This window comes from Passer domesticus, chromosome 2, assembly GCF_036417665.1.
Source record: "Passer domesticus isolate bPasDom1 chromosome 2, bPasDom1.hap1, whole genome shotgun sequence".
Classification (NCBI taxonomy): domain Eukaryota; kingdom Metazoa; phylum Chordata; class Aves; order Passeriformes; family Passeridae; genus Passer; species Passer domesticus.
Window position 1 is genome coordinate 231,096 of NC_087475.1, and position 17,229 is coordinate 248,324.

Genomic DNA, 17,229 nt, shown 5'->3' on the forward strand with positions numbered 1-17,229 from the left:
CGGCCACCCCCGCAGGGTCACCCCCCGGGCGGCATTGGGTGCACCGGGCCGGGGCTCCCTGCCCCCCAGCTGCCGCCGCTCCCGCCGCGGAGGGTCCCAGCCCGCAGCCCCCGAGCCTCGCGCGGTGCCGGCCCCTCGTCCCGCCCGGTTCTGCCCCGCGGAGCCTCCGTGCCGGCGGGCAGGAGCGCTGGGAGCAGCGGCGCAGCTGGGCACGGGGACAGTTTATTGTGACCGTAGCCGGGGAGCAGCGCGGGGAGACCCCGGGCTGGGCTGGGATGGGCTGGGCTGGGCTGGGCTGAACCGGGCTGGGCTGGGCTGAACCGGGCTGGGCTGGGCTGGGCTGGGCTGGGCTGGGCTGAGCTGGGCTGGGCTGAGCTGGGCTGGGCTGGGCTGGGCTGAGCTGGGCTGAACCGGGCTGGGCTGGGCTGGGCTGAGCTGGGCTGAGCTGGGCTGGGCTGGGCTGGGCTGAGCTGGGCTGGGCTGAGCTGGGCTGAGCTGGGCTGAGCTGGGCTGAGTTGGGCTGGGCTGGGCTGGGCTGAGCCGGGTTGGGCTGAGCTGGGCTGAACCGGGCTGGGCTGGGCTGGGCTGGGCTGGGCTGAACCGGGCTGGGCTGGGCTGGGCTGGGCTGGGCTGGGCTGGGCTGGGCTGAACCGGGCTGGGCTGGGCTGAGCTGGGCTGGGCTGAGCCGGGCTGAGCTGGGCTGGGCTGAGCCGGGCTGGGCTGGGCTGGGCTGAGCTGGGCTGGGCTGAGCTGGGCTGAGCTGGGCTGGGCTGAGCTGGGCTGGGCTGGGCTGGGCTGGGCTGAGCTGGGCTGGGCTGGGCTGGGCTGGGCTGGGCTGGGCTGGGCTGGGCTGAGCTGCCCCGACCCCCCTCAGCCTCCCCCCTGCCCAGGCCGGGGCTCCTCCTGCCCCCCCAGCCGGGGCTCAGGGATGGGCCGGGGGTGCTGGGCCAGGGGGTCCCGGGGGGGCGGGCGGCTCGGGGTGCACCGGAGCGGGGCACGGGGCTGCTGGCAGGGCAGGGGGTCATGCTGGGGGTGTCCAGCTCGGGGGGCCAGGCACTGTGTTGGGGGGCCCAAGGGGGGCTAGGTCGGGGGTCCCAGGCTGCTGAGGAAGGTGTAGCTGAGCGGAGAGAAAGGTGCTGGTCACGGGGGCTCGGGGGGCGGCTCAGGGGGGCCCCAGGCTGCTGACGGTGGTGTAGCTGAACTTGGAGAGCGAGGCGCTGGCCATGGGGGGCTCGTCCTCGGGTGGGCGGCGGGGGCAGGCACGGCGGCAGCCCCAGCCGGCGCAGGTGGCCCCGAAGGCCTTGCGGAAGCGGCGGTTCATGAAGCAGTAGATGAGGGGGTTGGCGCAGGCCGAGGTGTAGGACAGCAGGTGGATGAAGGCGATGGGGGTGCCCGAGAGCGCCCGCTGGGCCGCCCGCGGGGCGAAGGCACGCCAGGTGTTGGCGGCGAAGATGGGCAGCCAGCAGAGGAAGAACATGGCCACGATGACCACCAGCATGCGGATCACGCGGCGCTTGGCCGCCAGCTGCGCCCCCGAGCTGTTGATGCGAGCGCGGTCCTGCTGCGCCCCCAGCGCCCGCAGCTCCAGCGCGGCGCCCGGGCGCGACAGCTGCAGGTAGCACCCGTCACCCTCGTCGCAGGCCGGCGCTGGGTCCCCCCCGGGGCCACGCTGGGCTGCGGAGCGAGGAGGCATGGTCACGGGCACGGCACCCCAGCACCGCTCCAGCAGGGTGGGACGGGGTGCAGGGGCATGGAAACGGCACCGTGGGGACATGCTGCACCCCGAGGCTACAAGGAGGTGCCCGGGAAAGGGGGGTGTCCCCGGGGAGCACACCCTGTGGGGAGCAGGGCTGAGGGCTCAGCCCGCCCCTCCTGCTGGGGTGGGCGCTCTGCCCACTCAGGAGTCACCCCAAGTGTCACCCCCCGTGTCACCCCCGCCCCATCCCCTCACCTGCCACGTCCCCCTTGACGTCCAGCTCGAAGCGGATGCCCCGGTAGAGCTCGCGGGAGATGAGGCCGTACGCCACCGTCATCACCACGCCCGGGATGAAGAACAGCACGAGGAGCAGCAGCACGTACCTGGGACAGGTGGCCCCGTCACCCGGCGTCCCCCCAGGGCCACGCTCCCGCTCGGTGCCCGCACTCACCAGGCCTGCCGGACGCGCTCGCTGGGCCAGTGGTGGGTGCACTGTGCGGGGGGCGGGCGGGGGGCGGCGGGCCGCGTGGTGCTGTACACGGCGTAGGGCAGCATCAGCAGCGCCGCCAGCGCCCAGGTGCCCGCGATGACGCGGCACGCATGGGACCGCGTCTGCCAGGCGCGCGACTGCAGCGGGTTGCAGATGGCACTGTAGCGCTCGAGGGCGATGGCCACCAGGCTGAAGGTGGACACGGCCACCGAGACCCCTGCGGGCAGCGGGGAGCGTCGGTGGGCACGGCGTGACCCCCTCCTGGAGCCCCCCGCTGTACTCCGTGCTCCCACCAGGTAGGGATAACCCCCCCGTGTCCACGGAGCAGGGATGAGCCCCCTCCCTGTGCCCCCAGGTACCCACAGGGCAGGGATGAGGCCCCCCCGCCATGAGGGGGGACAAGCCCCCGTGTGCCCCACCCTACCCATGAGGTAGGCCACGAGCTTGCAGACGACGTCTCCGAAGACGAAGGCGCCCATGAGGCCGGGCAGCAGGGTGAAGGGCATGCAGCACAGCGCCAGGAGCAGGTCGCTCAGGGCCAGGGACAGCAGGAAGCAGTTGGTGACGGTGCGCAGCCGCCGGTTCAGCGCCAGCACGGCCACCACCAGCGCGTTGCCCCCGACGCTCAGCACGAAGATCAGCACGTAGAGCACCACCCGCACCGCCACGTCCAGCTCTGCGGGCAGCGGGGCACGGCGCTGCACTGCCACCCCGGGGCACCCCGGGGGCACTCTGAAAGCACTCCCGAGGCCGCCACAGAGACACTGCCAAGGCACCCCGAGGGTAGCCCGGTGGCCACCCAGACGTGCTCCAAAGGCACCCAAAGGCGCCCCAGCACAGGCCCCGGCACTGGGACACCGGGGCTCCGACGTGACCGGCGCGGGCTCGGTGGAGCCCCATCAGATGAGTGCATCGTTTCCCCCCGTGTGGCAGCCGCCGGGATTCGGGGTGAGCCCCACGGCCCTCGGCTCAGTTCCGTGAGGCTGAGGGACCCTCATCCAGCCGGGTGCCCCCATCCCGCCCACCCTCCGCCTCGGGGCTGAGCCGCGGCTCCCCCGGCGGCGCGGGGACCGGGCACGTCCTGCCCGGACAGCGGAGTGACAATCCGGAGCAGGGGCCCCTGCCGGGGGTGGGATGGGGTCGTCCCAGCCGAGGGTCCAGCTGGAGGTCCCGGCCCCGGCAGTGGAGCAGGGGTGCGAGGTGGGCGCTGTGTCCGTGGCGTCCCTGCCGGAGTCCCCTCCGCCCTGCTGCCGCCACCGGCACAGCCCGGCGCGCTCCCGCCGGCAGCGCCAGATCCGCACCGGAGCCCCGGGCAGCGCCGGCGCCACCGAGCCCGCGGCCGGGCCGCGGGGGCCGGGGACGGTGGGCGCGGGCTGCTGGGGGCACGGCGGGCACGGGCGGCGCCGCTCGGAGAACCGGAGCGCAGGGCGGCGGGCACCGGGCGGCACGGCGGGACGGAGCGCGGTGCCGGGCGGCGCAGGGCCGGGCACGGAGCGGGGGTCCCCGCCCGGCTCCATCCCGCTCCTTCCCCCCGCCCCCGCTCTCACCTCTGGGCGCCGGGGGCCCGCGGAGGCCCCTGCGGAGGAGGTCGCAGAGCGAGCCGTTGGTCCCGTTGCCGGTGCCGGCGCCGGGTCCGCTCCCGGTGCCGTTCCCGGAGCGGCAGAGCATCTCCTGCAGCGACTCGTTGAGGGGCCGGGGGTCCATGGCGGGGACCCCCCGCCTCCCCCCGCCCCTCCTCCGGCAGGAGGCACCGGGAAGGATCAGGCTCCGGGAGGCTCCGGGAGGGACGAGGCTCCGATCCGCTCGGAGCCGCCGGTGGATAGGCGGGGGCGGCGCCCGGCGCGGGGCGGGCCGGGGGCGGGGGGCGGTGGCGGCGGCGGGGGGAGCCCGGGGGGTGCTGGGGGGCGCGGGGGAGGCGGGAACGGGGGGAGCCCGGGGCGGTGGGGGCCGGGCGGGGCCATGGAGAGTACCGGCAGCGGGGCTCGGGGAGTACCGGGGCGTGGGCTTCACCCCGCATCCCGGGCGGGTCGGGCAGCTTGGGGGGGCTCGCTGGGAGCGCTCTTGAGGCACCGGGCGACGGGACGACGGCCACCACCGCGGTGTCTGTCACCGCGTCCCTGCTGCTGCCCCGGCGGGGCTGGGGGTCCCGAGCTGCTCACGGCTCCCAAACTCCGTGACACTGACCCGGCCCCATCCCGGTCCCGGTCCCGCAGCAGCAGCTGTCGGTGTCACCCGACAGCAGTGGTGGCTGCGGTGTCCCCCCCCAGGTCACCCCTCAGCACCGCGGCACTAGTCCCGCGGCACCCCCACCCCTCGTGGGACCCCGACCCCCTGAGCCCCGGGGGCATCATGCGCCCCTCTGGATCTCTGTGACCCAGAGGGACCCCGTGCCCTGGGGAGAGCCTGTGCCCTGCTGGGACCATACATGCCACTGGGACCTCGCGGCCCCATCTGCCCCTGTGCCCTGAGGGGACCCTCTGCCCTGGGGGTACCATGCGCCTTGAGGGGAGCCGGTGCCCCCCTGGGGCCATACACGCCACCAGGACCCCGTGCCCTGAGGGGCCCCTGCACCGTGGGGCTACCCTGTGCTTTGGGAGCACCTTGCATGGCGCTGGGACCCTGTGCCCTGTGGGGACCCTGTGCCTTGGAGGGGCCCTGCACCCCAGGGGGACCCCGTCCTCCTGCAGAACCTGGGTCCTGGGCAGGACCCTGTGCCCCGGGGGCACCCTGCGCCCTGAGGACACCATGTGCCTTGGAACCCTGCACTCTGGGGGGGCCCTGTCCCCCGGAGGGACCCTGTGGCCCGGCAGGCTGCTGCGGAGAGGCCGCTCCTGCTGCCCCGTGTGTCCTCACTGCCCTGTCCCGCACCGCCCCGTCCCGCAGCTGCAGCCGTCCCTCGAGGCGCCGGACGCGCAGGGCCATGCGCAGGGCCCCGGCCTCCAGCTGTGCCAGCAGCCGGGCTGCCCGCGTCTGGAGCCCCTCCAGGGCCCGCTCCAGCCCCCGCAGCCGCCGCTCCGCCGCCGCCCCGGCCGCCTCCGCGGCGGTGTCGAGCTGGCCCATGCGGAGCAGCAGCTCCCGGCCCCTGGCCTCCATGGCAGCGCGGGCGCGGGGGAACTCGGCCAGCACCTCCGCCAGGTCCTCCTTGCCCAGGCAGAACAGGTCCGAGTAGCCGATGCTCAGGATGTTGGCCGTGCGCCGGTTCCCCGCCGCGTTGCCTGCGGGGCAGGGCCGTGAGCCCGAGGGCGGCGCGGGGCAGCGCCGGGGCGCGGCGCGGGGCTCACCCTTGATGTCGATGAGGCTGATCTCCCCGAAGTAGAGCCCCTCGCCCAGCACGGCCAGCTGCGTGACGCCGTCCTCGGCCACCACGGCCAGGCGGCCCTCGCGGATGAAGTACATCTCGCGGCCCACGTCCCCGCGCCGGCACACGAACTCGCCGGGCCCGAAGACCTGCGGCCGCAGGCGCAGCACCAGCTGCCGCAGCACGCCGGGCTGCCAGCCGCGGAACAGCCCCACGCGCCGCAGGGCCGCCATGTGCACGCCGGCCGCCACCTCGGCCCGCAGCCCCCGCGGCAGCGGCCGCAGCGCGGCCCACTCGGCCGGCAGCTTGCGCTGCGCCCGCAGGTGCCGGTGCCAGCGCTCCACGCGCCCCGCCAGCCGCCCGCCCACGCCCCGCGCCCGCAGGAACCGCCGCACCGGCCCCGCGTCGGGGTAGAAGGCGCTGGCGGCCGAGCTGAGGTTGACGATGACGGTGCTGATGCTGCCGGTGATGGTGGCGAAGACCAGCACGGCCAGGAGGAAGCCGGCGGTGAGGAAGAGGAGCTCCTCCTCGCGCCGCGGCTCCGGCGTGTCGCCCACCATGGCCAGGACCAGCGTGGAGAAGTAGAAGCTGTGCAGGTAGCGGCGCAGCAGTCGCGGGAAGGCGGGGCAGACCCAGGGGTCAGCGCCCAGCCCCAGGCGTGCCGACAGCGCGAAGTAGAGGCAGCCGTGCCAGTGGATGCCCAGCAGCAGGTACAGCATCAGCTTGGCCATGCGGAACGCGTTGGGCCAGGCCGTGCGCGTCTCGCACCGGTCGAAGGCCTCGAGGAGCCGCGGCACCCGCAGGCAGCGGTTGGCACGGGCTGCCGGCACCCCAGGCACCCTCGGGACCCCCGGGAGCAGACAGAGCAGCTCGGTGGGCAGCACGGCCATCACATCCCAGGGGAAGGTCCAGGAGCCCAGGTAGCGCCGCCGCGCCCGCCTGACGTCCCGCACCAGGATGCCGTCCTCCAGGAAACCTGGGAGGGCAGCCAGGGCACCCCAGGGATCCAGCCTGGGGGGCAGGGGCTGCTCGGGACCTCCCTGGGATGGGAGAGGGCTCGCAGTGGGGCCCACGCGGGTGCCAGCCCGGGGCACAGGAACCCTGGGTGGGCACCCCGGGGATGCCACTGGCGGCTCCCTGGGCTGCTGTGGCGCTGAGTGGTGGGTGCGAGACTCAAGACCACCCACCCACCCAGACATCCTCCGTGTGGGGCTGGGGGTGGCTGTACAGGGTGGGAGTGCACGTGTGTGCATGTACAGGTACACACCACATGTGTGTGTGTGTGTACACGCCTGTGTGTCCGTGTGTCCGTACCTGTGTGGAGGCGCACGCCGATGTCCAGCAGGTACAGCGCGTCGCTGAGCCCGTCCAGGGCCCGCCACAGCCCCGTGTGTGCCTCCTGCACCTCGGGGAAGCAGCACCTGGGGACGAGGGGCATGGCTGGGACGGGGCCAGGACACCCCGCCCGCACCCCAAACCCCGCCTGGCACCTGAGGATGAGGACGACCCAGTTGTAAAGGATGGGCAGCACCATGAGGCTGAGCCAGCGGTAGTGCCAGTCCCCGGCGGGGTCCAGGCTCCAGCTCCGGGGGGTGGCAGGACGGCTGGGGGCACAGAGGGACCGCGGGTCGCTCTGTCCCGGTGTGGGGTCCAGGCTCCGGTTCCGGGGTGCAGAGGGACCGGGGGTCGCTCTGTCCCCGTGTGGGGTCCCTCCATCCCCGTGTGGGGTCCAGGCTCTGGTTCCGGGGGTCCCTCCATCCCCGTGTGGGGTCCAGGCTCTGGTTCCGGGGGTCCCTCCATCCCCGTGTGGGGTCCCTCTGCCCGCACCCAGCCCGGCTGCCGGCGGCTCTGGGGCTCAGCCAGCCCCGTGGGACGGAGGGGGTCCCGTACCCCGCCCCCGGAGGCAGCCGCGCCCCGCTCAGCCCGGCCCCGCTCACCCCGTGCCGTGCCCGGTGCCGGTGCCAGCCCCGGCTGCGGCCATGGCCCAGCGGCAGGGCGGGAGGGGCCGAGGGTCCCGGCAGGATCCTTCCCAGCGGGGATCCGTGCGTCCCGGTTTGCGGGGTCCTGCCGCCTGTCGGGTACCGGGCGTGGCTCCTCGAGGGACGCGGCCCGCGGCTGCTGCGGCACCGGGCGTGTCCCAGCAACCAGGGGTCCCCCGGGACCCGCCGGCCCCTGGGACACCTGTGCCAGGCAGCGCCGTGCCAGGCAGCGCCATGCCAGCCCAGGTGTGCGGGGCCCAGGTTAGCCTCCAGGAACAGCAGCCGGTGCCAGGCAGCGCCGGTGCAGAGCCGGCGGCGGCTCCCGGCACCTGGCACGGGCTGCCCGGTACAAGGTTATCGGGCACAAGGGTGCCCAGGCCAGGGAGGGCCCGTTTCTGGGGTGCCCGGGACAGGCGTTCTGGGAGTCCCGGCACCGGGTGCCCGGTTCCGAGCTGCTCCGTTCCGGGAAGTGCAGTGAGCAGGGTTACCCGGTGCTGGGGTGGCTGGGCCGGCGGGGTGCCCGGTTCCGAGCGGTGCCCGTACTGGGGCTCTCGGTGCCGGGAGCCCCAGCAACTGCGTACCCGGTCACCGCTGCCCGGCGCAGAGGGGCTCCCGGTTTCTGAGGATGTTCCCTCCGGGGGTGCTCGTACAGGATACCGCCGGTCCCGGTACCGCCTGTCCCGGTGCCGGGTGTCCCGGTACCGCCTGTCCCGGTACCGCCTGTCCCGGTGCCGGGTGTCCCGGTGCCGGGTGTCCCGGTGCGGGTGTCCCGGTACCGCCTGTCCCGGTACCGCCTGTCCCGGTGCCGGGTGTCCCGGTACCCCCGGTCCCGGTACCGCCTGTCCCGGTGCGGGTGTCCCGGTGCCGGGTGTCCCGGTACCGCCTGTCCCGGTGCGGGTGTCCCGGTACCGCCGGTCCCGGTTCCCGATTCCCGGTTCCCGATTCCCGGTTCCCACGCGCCCCGGCCCCGCCCCACTCGCGGCCCAGCCAATGAGCGCTCGGGCTTTGCCGGAGAGGCCCCGCCCACCGAGGCGCGTGGGCGTGCCCGGGCGCGGTGGGCGGGGCCGCGCGCGCGGTGCGTCGGGCGCGGCGGGAAGATGGCGTCGGCAGCGCGGGGCCCGCGGCGGGGGCGGGCGGTGAGCGGCGGCGCCGGGAGCGGCCGGGGGGCGCCGGAGCGCCGGCCAGGGGACACCGCCAGCGGGGGCCGCGGGAGCGGGGGCCGCGGGAGCGGGGCGGGCCTCGGGGCAGGGCCAGCCGCCCTTGTGCCGCGCTGCCCGGGCCGCCGCCCGCCCTTGGCCGCGCGGGGCCGGAGGGACCGGCCCGGCCCGGGCGGTGCCGGCTGAGGGGGCGCGGCGGGGCCGGGACCGGGCGGGCCGCGGTGCCCAGGGCGAGCGGCCCGGTCTCCGCGGGGTCGCGGGGTCCCGGCCCCCGCCCGACGCCTCCCGTGCCCTCCGCAGGTGCGGCGCTGACGGGACGGGACCGCCGCGACCTTGACCCAGGTAGGCGGCCCGGCCCCGCGTGACCCCCGAGCCTGGGGCGTCCCGGTGCCGGTGCCCCCGGGACCGAGGATGCCCAAGCGAGCAGCGCCTTCCGCGGGCCGGGGACCGCGGCCCCGGCGCGGCGGGCAGCCCGGGCTGGGCAGCCCCCGCCTCACCCGGTGACAGCCCTGGCGGCCCCTCGGTGACCCCCGCACGGTGCTTCGGTTCCCGGCTGCATCGGAGGGGCCGGTGCTCATCACCCACGACCTCCTGGCCCCGGGTGCTGTCCTCCGCCCATGGTGGCCGTGCCCCGGTGTCCCTGTCCCTGCCCTGGTGGCACCGGGTGTCACCGTGCCCTCGGTGTCCCTGCCTGCCTTTCCCCCAGTCTCTGGCTACTTGCTACCCGGGTGGAGGGTGCTGCCCACCACAGCCCGTCCGGGTGACACGGGGTGACACTGGGGTGACACCGGGGTGACACTGGGGTGGTGCCACAGCCCCGTGCTGTGCCCCAGTGGCTGGGTCCTTTGGTATGTGACAGGCACAGCCAGGCTGGGGCGAGGGGCACTGGTACCAGGAGAGAAGTGGTGACAGCTGGTGTCCCTGTCCCACCAGCATGGCTCTGGCCGTGTGTCACACGGGTCCCTGCATGGGGACACCCCAGTGTGCCACACTGAGGCCTTTGGCTCCGCGTTCCTGCTGGGGCTGCCGTGCTGGGTGGCAGGGCTGGCAGTGCCCTGGCATGCAGTGGCTCTAACTTTAGCAGCCACACGAGCGCTGGCTGTGGGTGGGACGGGCTGAGCTGGGTATAAATAGACAGTGCCGTGTCCCACTGCCCCAGCTTCAGCCACTTTCCCTTCCTGCCCCTGTGGTTTGGCGTGGCTTTAATGGCACTTTCACTTCCCCAGGCGCCATGCAAGGGCTGTGGCACTGGCTCTCAAAGCCACTGCCCTCCCCACGTGCTGGTGGGGGCCTGGGGGCCCCTGCGGTGTCTCTCCACCCCAGGCACGCCGGTGCCAGCTCCGGGGCCTCGGTGCTCAGTGCCGTGCTGGTGGCAGTGGTGCTGCTGGGGCACGGGGCACTATAAATATCCTGGCAGCGCCGGCCGTGGGTGCTGCTGAGCACGGGGGTGGGCAGCTGTCCCAGCTGTCCTGGTGTCCCTGTGGCTGCTGGGTGCTCCCCACGCCCATGCTGGGCCAGTTCCTGGTTTAAAGTCCAGTCCTGCGTGTGAGCAGAGTCCTCCAGCCACCACTGCCCCAGCAGGCTTGCCCGGCCCAGTTCCCACTGCTGTCTCTCCTGCCTGCCTTTCCTCTCGATTGCCTTCCTTTCCTCCTGACTTTCTTCCTTCCTGGCTTCCCTCCTCCTTCCCCTTCTGCCTCCCTGCCTGCTGCTGGCCGTGAGGTGGGGCTGGGCTCTCTGACGGCCCCTCTCGCTGCAGCGCGCTGGCAGCAGCATGGAGAGAGGACCCTGGCACCCCGCCCGCTCCGCTGTGCCCCCACGGTGGTGCCAGGCCGCGTCCAGCCCGGCTGGGCTGCCCCGGAGCTGCGTGTGACCCCGTGCCCATGGAGAGGATGAGCTGGCTGAGCAAGCTGACCCCTCGGGCGGGCGGGCAGCGAGCCCCCCGCAGCGCCAGCCTGCAGCCCCCCGTCACCGCTGACCCCGAGACCTGCCTCATGGTCTTCAAGAACCACTGGGCACAGGTGAGCGGGGCTGGGGGCAGCGAGGATCCCCCCACCCTGCAGCCCCCAGCCCTCACTGCCAGGCCCCCTGCCACAGGTGCTGCGGATTCTGGAGCGGCGCGGGAGCAAACCGGCCCCCGATGACCTCAGCGCCGTCCGCAACAACACCTACCAGATGCTGAACCTGCTGGCTGAGGACCGGCCCTGGGGCGACGGGGACAAGGACAGGTCACAGGGGGACGGGGACATGGCCTGTGGGCCCATCCTGGAGTTTGTGGCTGCTGAGAACCTGCTGGAGCGGCTCCTCTGCTGGCATCTGCAGGGTGACTTCACCGAGGAGAGGAAGGTCTGAGTGAGGGGAGCAGAGGGGTCTGCACTTGCGGGCGGTTTGTGGGGAGGTTGGCACAGGCTGCATCCGAAGGGTGAACATGCTGGCTCAAGGGTCAGCCAGGCCAAGGGCAGGGCACTGATTGGATTGGGGCTGAGACTGCTGGAGCCATCCTGAAAACTCTGTGATGCTGGAGGAAATTGCTCATGGGAGGAATTTCCTCCAGCCCTGTCACAGATGGCCCAGGGCAGTGCTGGAATCCCCAGCCCTGGGGGGATTTCACAGCCATGTGGATGTGGCACCTGGGGACATGTTTGAGTGTGCTGGAGGAACAGCAGGGCCGGGTGGTCTCTGTACCTTTCCCGCCGTGTCCCCGTGTGCAGGTGGAGCAGCTGAAGCTGTACGAGATGCTGATCAGCCAGGCCCGGCAGCCCCTGCTGCGGCACAAGCCGGTGCTGACGCCGCTGCTGCGCCTGCTGAGCGTGTGCGCCGAGCCCGCCTCGGCCCCGCTGGAGAACAGCCTGGTGCTGCTGCTCAACCAGCTCTGCGTCTCCGTGGCGCGCGAGCCGGCCATCCTGGAGCTCTTCTTCCACAGCCACACGGACCAGGGCCCCGCCAACCTCATCATCTTCTCGCTCCTCATCCCCTTCATCCACCACGAGGGCGCGCGGGGCCAGCAGGCACGGGACGCGCTGCTGCTCATCATGGCCATGTCGGCCAGCAATCGCGCCGTGGCCCAGTCCATCACCGACAACTCCTACTTCTGCCCGGTACGCGTCCCCTCCTCGGGGCAGCGCTCCCCTCCCCAGGGTGGTGTCCCCTCCCCGGCACCGTGCTGGGACCCTGCACTGCTGGAAGAGCTGGGCCAGCTGGGGCAAGAGCCATGGACAGGCCCAGAGGGAGATGGTGGGGGACAGGGCTGGGGATTATGGGGGCTTGGGAATGATGGAAGCTGGGCGATGGAGAGCTTGCAAATGATGGAGAGCTTCAGTATAGAGGGCTTGGAGATGATGGGGGATCTGAAGGTGATGGAAGGTCCACAAGTGATGAGGGGCTTGGAGGTGACAAGTAGCCTCCAAGTAGCCTAGAGATGATGGAGAGCTTGGGGATGAGGGGCCTGGGAACAGGGTGCTTGGAGATGATAGAGGGACTTGGTGGTGATGGGAGGCTTGGAGATGATGGAGGGCCCAGTGCTGGGCTGGGGATGAGGGGGCCACTCGCTGGGGTCAGTGGTGGGCAGGGCCCAGCCCAGCTGCCCCGCGTGGAGCGGGGCAGGTTTGTGGGGGCAGGTTGCAGGGGTTTGGGGAAGGCCGGTTGGGTGCAGCAGCCCGAGGTGCGAGGGGCTGCGGGGCAGCCGAGTACATGTGTTCCCAGGTGCTGGCCACGGGCCTGAGCGCCCTGTACTCCTCGCTGCCCCGCAAGATCGAGGTGCGAGGAGATGACTGGCACTTCCTGCGGCGCGAGGACTGGATCGGCGTCTCCTCCCTCGTCCTCTTCATGAACTCGCTGGAGTTCTGCAATGCCGTCATCCAGGTGGGGCTGAGGGGCTGCTGAGAGGGACTCCCAGCCCCATAGGAGGCTGCCTGACCCCCCTGCGGCCCCTCAGGTCGCTCACCCACTGGTGCAGAAGCAGTTGGTGGATTACGTCCACAACGGGTTCCTCGTGCCCGTCATGGGGCCGGCGCTGCACAAGGTGAGGGACCTGGCAGCAGTGTGGCAGGGGGGTCTCCTGCCCGTGCGGGTGGGCAGGGCCCCGTGGCGCCCGTCCCTGCGGCCCCAGCTGCACGTGCCCCTGCTGCAGACCTCGGTGGAGGAGATGATTGCGAGCACGGCCTACCTGGACCTGTTCCTGCGCAGCGTCAGTGAGACAGCGCTGCTGAAAACCTTCCTGCGCTTCGTGCTGCTGCACCGGCACGACAACACCACCATCCTGGACACGCTGGTGGGCCGCATCAACAGCAACTCCCGGGTGAGCCCCGCGCCCCCCACGTCCCCGTCCTCATCTATATCCCTTCCCCAGTGTCCCCATCCTTGTCCCGTCCCATTCCCATCCCTTTCTCCTGTCCTGCCATGGGCTGGGTGGCACTGCCCCCTGCCCGCTCCACTGCCCCTCTGACGCCCTGCCCTGTCCCCAGCTGTGCATGGTGTCCCTGAGCCTCTTCCGGACCCTGCTCAGCCTCAACTGCGAGGATGTGATGCTGCAGCTGGTGCTCAGGTGAGGCCACCGGGGGTCACCTGCTGCTGGCCCGCTCTGGGGCTCCTCTGGGGTGGGCCTGAGGAGTTGCTCCCCGGTGGGCGTGTGGATGTGAGGCAGCCACATCATCTGCCCCGCTGTGAAGGGGCTGGGGTCCTGTGGAAGGTCCCTGTCCCTGTGTGCCCCCTGCAGCTGCCCTGTGCCACCCTGCCCGCAGGTACCTGCTGCCCTGCAGCCACGTGATGCTGAGCCAGAAGCGGGCGGTGCGGGACCTGGACATCTACGGCAAGACAGCGGCCAAGTTCCTGTCCCTCATCCCGCGCTGCTGCCGGCCCGAGAGCCCCCCACCGCCCCGCGACCGGGACGAGGAGCCCCCCGCCCGGGCCAGGGGTACGCCACTGCGGCCCCTCAGGGCCCCAGCCCACCCTCCCATGGCCCCTTGGACCCTGTCCCGACACTGAGCCCTCTCCCAGGATCCTCCTTTCCTACCCTGGCTTGGCACTGAGCTGTCCTGTGCTATCCCTGTGGCCCCTTCGACCCTGTCCTCCTCCTGGCTTGATGTGGAGCCCTCTCCTGGGGTCTCCATGGCCACTGTAACCCACCTCTGCTCCAGCTTGTTGATGAGTCCCAGCTGTGCCATCCCTATGGCCCCCTCGTACACTCTGGCCCTGTCCTGTCCCACTGCTGAGCTCTGCCTTGCTGGCCCCTTGGACCCTGTCCCAGCTCAGCGCTGAGCCCCTGGTGCCATTCCTGTGGCACCTTGAGCCCCATCCCCACCCTGTCCTGGCACAGTGCCCCGTGCCATGCCATCCCTACATACTTGAGCCCTGTCCTGGCACTGTGCTCCCCCGTGCCACCCCTGCAGCCGCTGGGACCCCATTCCTCTGCCAGCTCAGTGCTGAGCCTTGTGCCACCATCCCATGGCACCTGCAATTCCCCCAGCCTGGTGCTGCCCCCGGTGCTGCCCCCGGTGCTGCCCCCGGTGCTGACCCGTGTCCCCCGCAGGCCACGGCAGCCCCGGTGCAGACGCCCCCCCGGCTCCGAAGCCCTCCACGCCGTCCCGCCTGTCCTTCTTCATGCGCCAGGCCGGCGCGGCCCCCGCCGAGGCTGCCGCCCCCCGCTCCCCCGGGCCCCCCGCGGGCAGCCCCGCCCGGCCCGGCCCCCGGGACGAGGTGGCGGAGCTGGACAGGAACTACCTGGAGTACCTGCGGGACGCGCGGCACAGCATCGACCGCTGCGCCTGGGCCTGCCGCGTCTGGTCGGCGCCCTACGACGGCGAGGACCCCCGAGCCCCCGGCCCCGACAGCCCCCCGGGGCGGCCCCCGGGGCCCCCCACCCCACGGACTAAGAAGCGGGGGCTGCCCGAGGAGGGGGCGCGGGAGGCGCCGGGGGGGCCCCTCGGGGGCGACGAGCCCAGGGCGGGGGGGCCCGGCCCCGAGCCCCGGGAGGGGGGGACGCTGGTGAACGGGGCGCACGGGGCGGCCGAGCCGGGGCGGCCGGAGGGGGACGTGGTGGTGAAGAAGGTCCGCCGGAGCCCCCAGGGCGAGGGGGAGGGCGGCGGGGGGGCTCCGAACGGGGCCTCTCGGGCGCAGGCCCCTGGCTGGGAGCCGCTGCCCTCGGTGGACTCGCTGCTGGAGGAGCTGCTGGCCCGCGTGCCCGCCGAGCCCCCGGGTGCCGGCGTCTCCATCGAGACCTTCACGGAGGAGCTGCGGGAGATCGAGGCCGAGATGCAGAACGGGGGCGTGGGGGGGGCCCCGGCCACCCCCACGGAACCCCCTGAGCCGCCCTTGTCCCACGAGGAGGAGGAGGCCTTTGCCAGCTTCGCGGCGCTGCCCGAGGGGGACGCGGGCGCCGGGCGGGCGCCGCCGCGGCCCCCAGACCCCCTGGCGCAGGTGGTGGCCAGCCCGCCGCGGGCGGTGGGGCCGCCCCCCAGCCAGCCCTTCACAGGTGGGCACGGGGGGACACGGAGGGTCCCGGCTCCCCGCGGGGCCCTGCCTGACGCCGCCGTGTCCCCACACAACCCCCAGGCCCCTTCGTGTCAGTGCTGTTTGGGAAGCTGGAGAACATGCCCCACAACTCTCTGTATGTCAACTTCCTGCTGACGGGGCTGGTGGCCCAGCTGGCCTGCTACCCCCAGCCCCTGCTGCGCTCCTTCCTGCTCAACACCAACATGGTCTTCCAGCCCAGTGTCAAGTCCCTGCTCCAGGTATGGCCCCTGGGGAGCCCCCGCCCTCACGGAGTCATGGGAAGGTGGTGGAAAGGGTTTTAACACTTTTTAACCCCAAGACTGGCTGGGTTTGCCCAGCCCAGCCCTGCCCCATGTCCCCCATGGCTGTAACCCCCTCTGGATCCCCTCCTTACTGGGGAGACCCCCCCCTTTCCTGTTGGAGTACCCTCTGCTCAAGGGAACACCCCATCTGATGGGGACCCCTGTTCCTGCGGGGACCCCTGTGTTGTGCTCCTGCAGGTGCTGGGCTCGGTGAAGAACAAGATCGAGAGCTTCGCTGCCACTCAAGAGGATTTCCCAGCGCTGCTCTTCAAGGCCAAGAAGTACCTGATTGCCCGGGGGCGGCTGGACTGGGCTGAGGGGCCCGGGGCCGTGCCTGCCCTGCGGCGCACGGACACCCTGGGTGAGGACACGGCCGTGGGGGGGCTGGGGCTTCTGCAGGCAGTGGGGACTGCCACGCGGGGCTGGGGGCTGCACGCTGTGTTGAACAAGGAGCCGGGGGCTGCCCTGTGTGTTGGCTGGGGGCTGCACAGTGTGTTGTGCAGGGGCTGGGGGCTGCACGGGGGCTGGGGGTGTGCAGTAGGCTGCATGCTGCGCTGTACAAGGGGCTGGCTGTGGGTGGTGGGCTGGGGGTTGCTTTGGGAGTCTGGCGTGTGGGTGGGGTGCGGGGTCTGTGCAGGGACTGGGGAGGGGGCCTGGGGCTTGTGTGTTGTGTGATAAGGAGGGCTGGAGATGGTGTGGGAGGCTGGTGGCTGCACTGGAGGCTGGGTGCCATCCCCTGTGTGTGCACAGCCACGAGCTGTCCCTGGTGTCCCTGGGGTCGGGGCTGGGGGCTGTGTGCCCTGTCCCCCCAGCCTGGCGTCCCTGACCCCCCGTGTGCCCCAGCCCGCAGCAGGAAGCCGTCCCTGGGGGAGCTGCTGCTGCGCCACGCCAACAGCCCGACGCGGGCGCGGCACGCGGCGCAGCTGGCGCTGCAGGGGCTGCGGGACGGGGGGCTGCACCCCCTGGCCCCCCCGGCGCGGCACGGCGAGGCCCTGCGCGTGCGCAACGCCGTCTACTGCGCCGTCATCTTCAGCGAGTTCCTCAAGGAGCTGGCGGCCATCGCCCAGGCCCACGCCGTCACCTCCCCGTTCCTCACCGAGCCCCCCGAGGAGTGAGCCCCGCGCCCCCTTTTTAACCCGGACTCGGACCTTTTTAATTTATTGGGGCCGGGCTGCACTTTGGACAGGAGAGGCCGGCCCCGCCCGGCGCCCCGGGGGGAGCAGGGCAGGACCCTGGGGCCCCCGGGGTCGCAGGGCGGGGGGCGCGGGGCGGGCTGGCTCTGCCCCCTCGGCCCCAGCCGGCCGCTCTCTATGCAACCCCCGGGGCGCGGGCTGGGGGGGCTGTGCATGGGGAGGGCATGTGTGTCTGTGCTGTGTACAACCCTTGGGAATAAAGGGTCTGATTGAGGGCAGCGCCTGCCCGGTGTGTGCAGCTCGCAGGGCTGGGGGCTGCCCAGGGCACCCTGCACGGCCGGGTGACCGCGTCCTGCTGCTGGCCTGAGGCACCCCTGAGGGTCTGCCCCCCAGCTCTGGGGGTCTGTGGGCAGCCACGGGCCCTGGGCTGAGGCTGTGACTGTCAGGGACAGCGGGCAGCTCGTGGAGCAGGTGCCAGCCCTGGTTCCCCAGGGGTGGGGTGCCCTGGGCCCCAGGTGCCACCGCAGTTCCTGGGGACACCCCTGGGAACACCCCCAGGGACACCCCCGGGACCCCTTCATGGCCCTCACACAGAGGCTGCCTGCTGCTCCTGGGGTGAGATGCACATACTTGTGATGCGGATGAGGATGATGGGGATGAGGCTGAAGGGGATGGAGCCCAGTGCTGG

At 72.7% G+C, this 17,229-nt stretch overlaps 3 protein-coding genes across 5 annotated transcripts; 1 reads left to right on the top strand and 2 right to left on the bottom strand.

Moving 5' to 3' along the window:
• Positions 1 to 701: 701 nt before the first annotated feature.
• CCKBR (cholecystokinin B receptor) lies at positions 702 to 4,023 on the bottom strand. Of its 2 annotated transcripts, XM_064411245.1 has the most exons (5): positions 3,734 to 4,023; positions 2,611 to 2,862; positions 2,148 to 2,403; positions 1,952 to 2,079; positions 708 to 1,674 (listed from the first exon to the last, which is right to left on the bottom strand). In XM_064411245.1, exons 1-5 carry the CDS (start codon positions 3,888 to 3,890, stop codon positions 1,163 to 1,165), a joined length of 1,305 nt encoding a protein of 434 aa, XP_064267315.1. In that variant the 5' UTR covers positions 3,891 to 4,023; the 3' UTR covers positions 708 to 1,162. The 2 variants fall into 2 exon arrangements, with proteins under 2 accessions (XP_064267316.1, XP_064267315.1); XM_064411246.1 differs by lacking the exon at positions 3,734 to 4,023 and having other exon boundaries at positions 702 to 1,674; positions 2,148 to 2,228; positions 2,611 to 3,718.
• A 100-nt stretch (positions 4,024 to 4,123) lies between these two features.
• CNGA4 (cyclic nucleotide gated channel subunit alpha 4) lies at positions 4,124 to 10,393 on the bottom strand. Its single transcript, XM_064404593.1, has 5 exons — positions 9,939 to 10,393; positions 7,952 to 9,173; positions 6,975 to 7,117; positions 6,799 to 6,905; positions 4,124 to 6,460 (listed from the first exon to the last, which is right to left on the bottom strand). The coding sequence occupies exons 1-5, from the start codon at positions 10,391 to 10,393 to the stop codon at positions 4,476 to 4,478; spliced, it is 3,912 nt and encodes a 1,303-aa protein (XP_064260663.1). The 3' UTR covers positions 4,124 to 4,475.
• On the top strand, positions 8,484 to 16,819 carry FHIP1B (FHF complex subunit HOOK interacting protein 1B). Of its 2 annotated transcripts, none has more exons than XM_064404920.1 (14): positions 8,484 to 8,599; positions 8,921 to 8,962; positions 10,377 to 10,638; positions 10,715 to 10,963; positions 11,329 to 11,715; positions 12,320 to 12,478; positions 12,552 to 12,638; positions 12,747 to 12,914; positions 13,081 to 13,160; positions 13,357 to 13,529; positions 14,145 to 15,086; positions 15,167 to 15,345; positions 15,607 to 15,769; positions 16,252 to 16,819. In XM_064404920.1, exons 3-14 carry the CDS (start codon positions 10,501 to 10,503, stop codon positions 16,521 to 16,523), a joined length of 2,997 nt encoding a protein of 998 aa, XP_064260990.1. In that variant the 5' UTR covers positions 8,484 to 8,599; positions 8,921 to 8,962; positions 10,377 to 10,500; the 3' UTR covers positions 16,524 to 16,819. The 2 variants fall into 2 exon arrangements, with proteins under 2 accessions (XP_064260990.1, XP_064260999.1); XM_064404929.1 differs by having other exon boundaries at positions 12,368 to 12,478.
• Positions 16,820 to 17,229: the final 410 nt, after the last annotated feature.

What these genes read in the sequence shown, in the direction of transcription:
- FHIP1B (XM_064404920.1), top strand. Translation starts at nt 10,501, where the DNA reads ATGGAGAGGATGAGCTGGCTGAGCAAGCTGACCCCTCGGGCGGGCGGG. An exon ending in ACAACTCCTACTTCTGCCCG is followed by an intron (nt 11,716 to 12,319) that starts GTACGCGTCCCC and finishes ATGTGTTCCCAG; the next exon opens with GTGCTGGCCACGGGCCTGAG. An exon ending in TGGGGCCGGCGCTGCACAAG is followed by an intron (nt 12,639 to 12,746) that starts GTGAGGGACCTG and finishes CCCCTGCTGCAG; the next exon opens with ACCTCGGTGGAGGAGATGAT.
- CCKBR (XM_064411245.1), bottom strand. Translation starts at nt 3,890, where the DNA reads ATGGACCCCCGGCCCCTCAACGAGTCGCTGCAGGAGATGCTCTGCCGC. An exon ending in GCTCGTGGCCTACCTCATGG is followed by an intron (nt 2,404 to 2,610) that starts GTAGGGTGGGGC and finishes CGCTGCCCGCAG; the next exon opens with GGGTCTCGGTGGCCGTGTCC. An exon ending in CGTCAAGGGGGACGTGGCAG is followed by an intron (nt 1,675 to 1,951) that starts GTGAGGGGATGG and finishes CTCGCTCCGCAG; the next exon opens with CCCAGCGTGGCCCCGGGGGG.
- CNGA4 (XM_064404593.1), bottom strand. Translation starts at nt 10,393, where the DNA reads ATGCTGCTGCCAGCGCGCTGCAGCGAGAGGGGCCGTCAGAGAGCCCAG. An exon ending in CTGGCACCGGCGTGCCTGGG is followed by an intron (nt 9,174 to 9,938) that starts GTGGAGAGACAC and finishes CCTCCGATGCAG; the next exon opens with CCGGGAACCGAAGCACCGTG. An exon ending in CGGCGTGCGCCTCCACACAG is followed by an intron (nt 6,461 to 6,798) that starts GTACGGACACAC and finishes CTGCCCTCCCAG; the next exon opens with GTTTCCTGGAGGACGGCATC.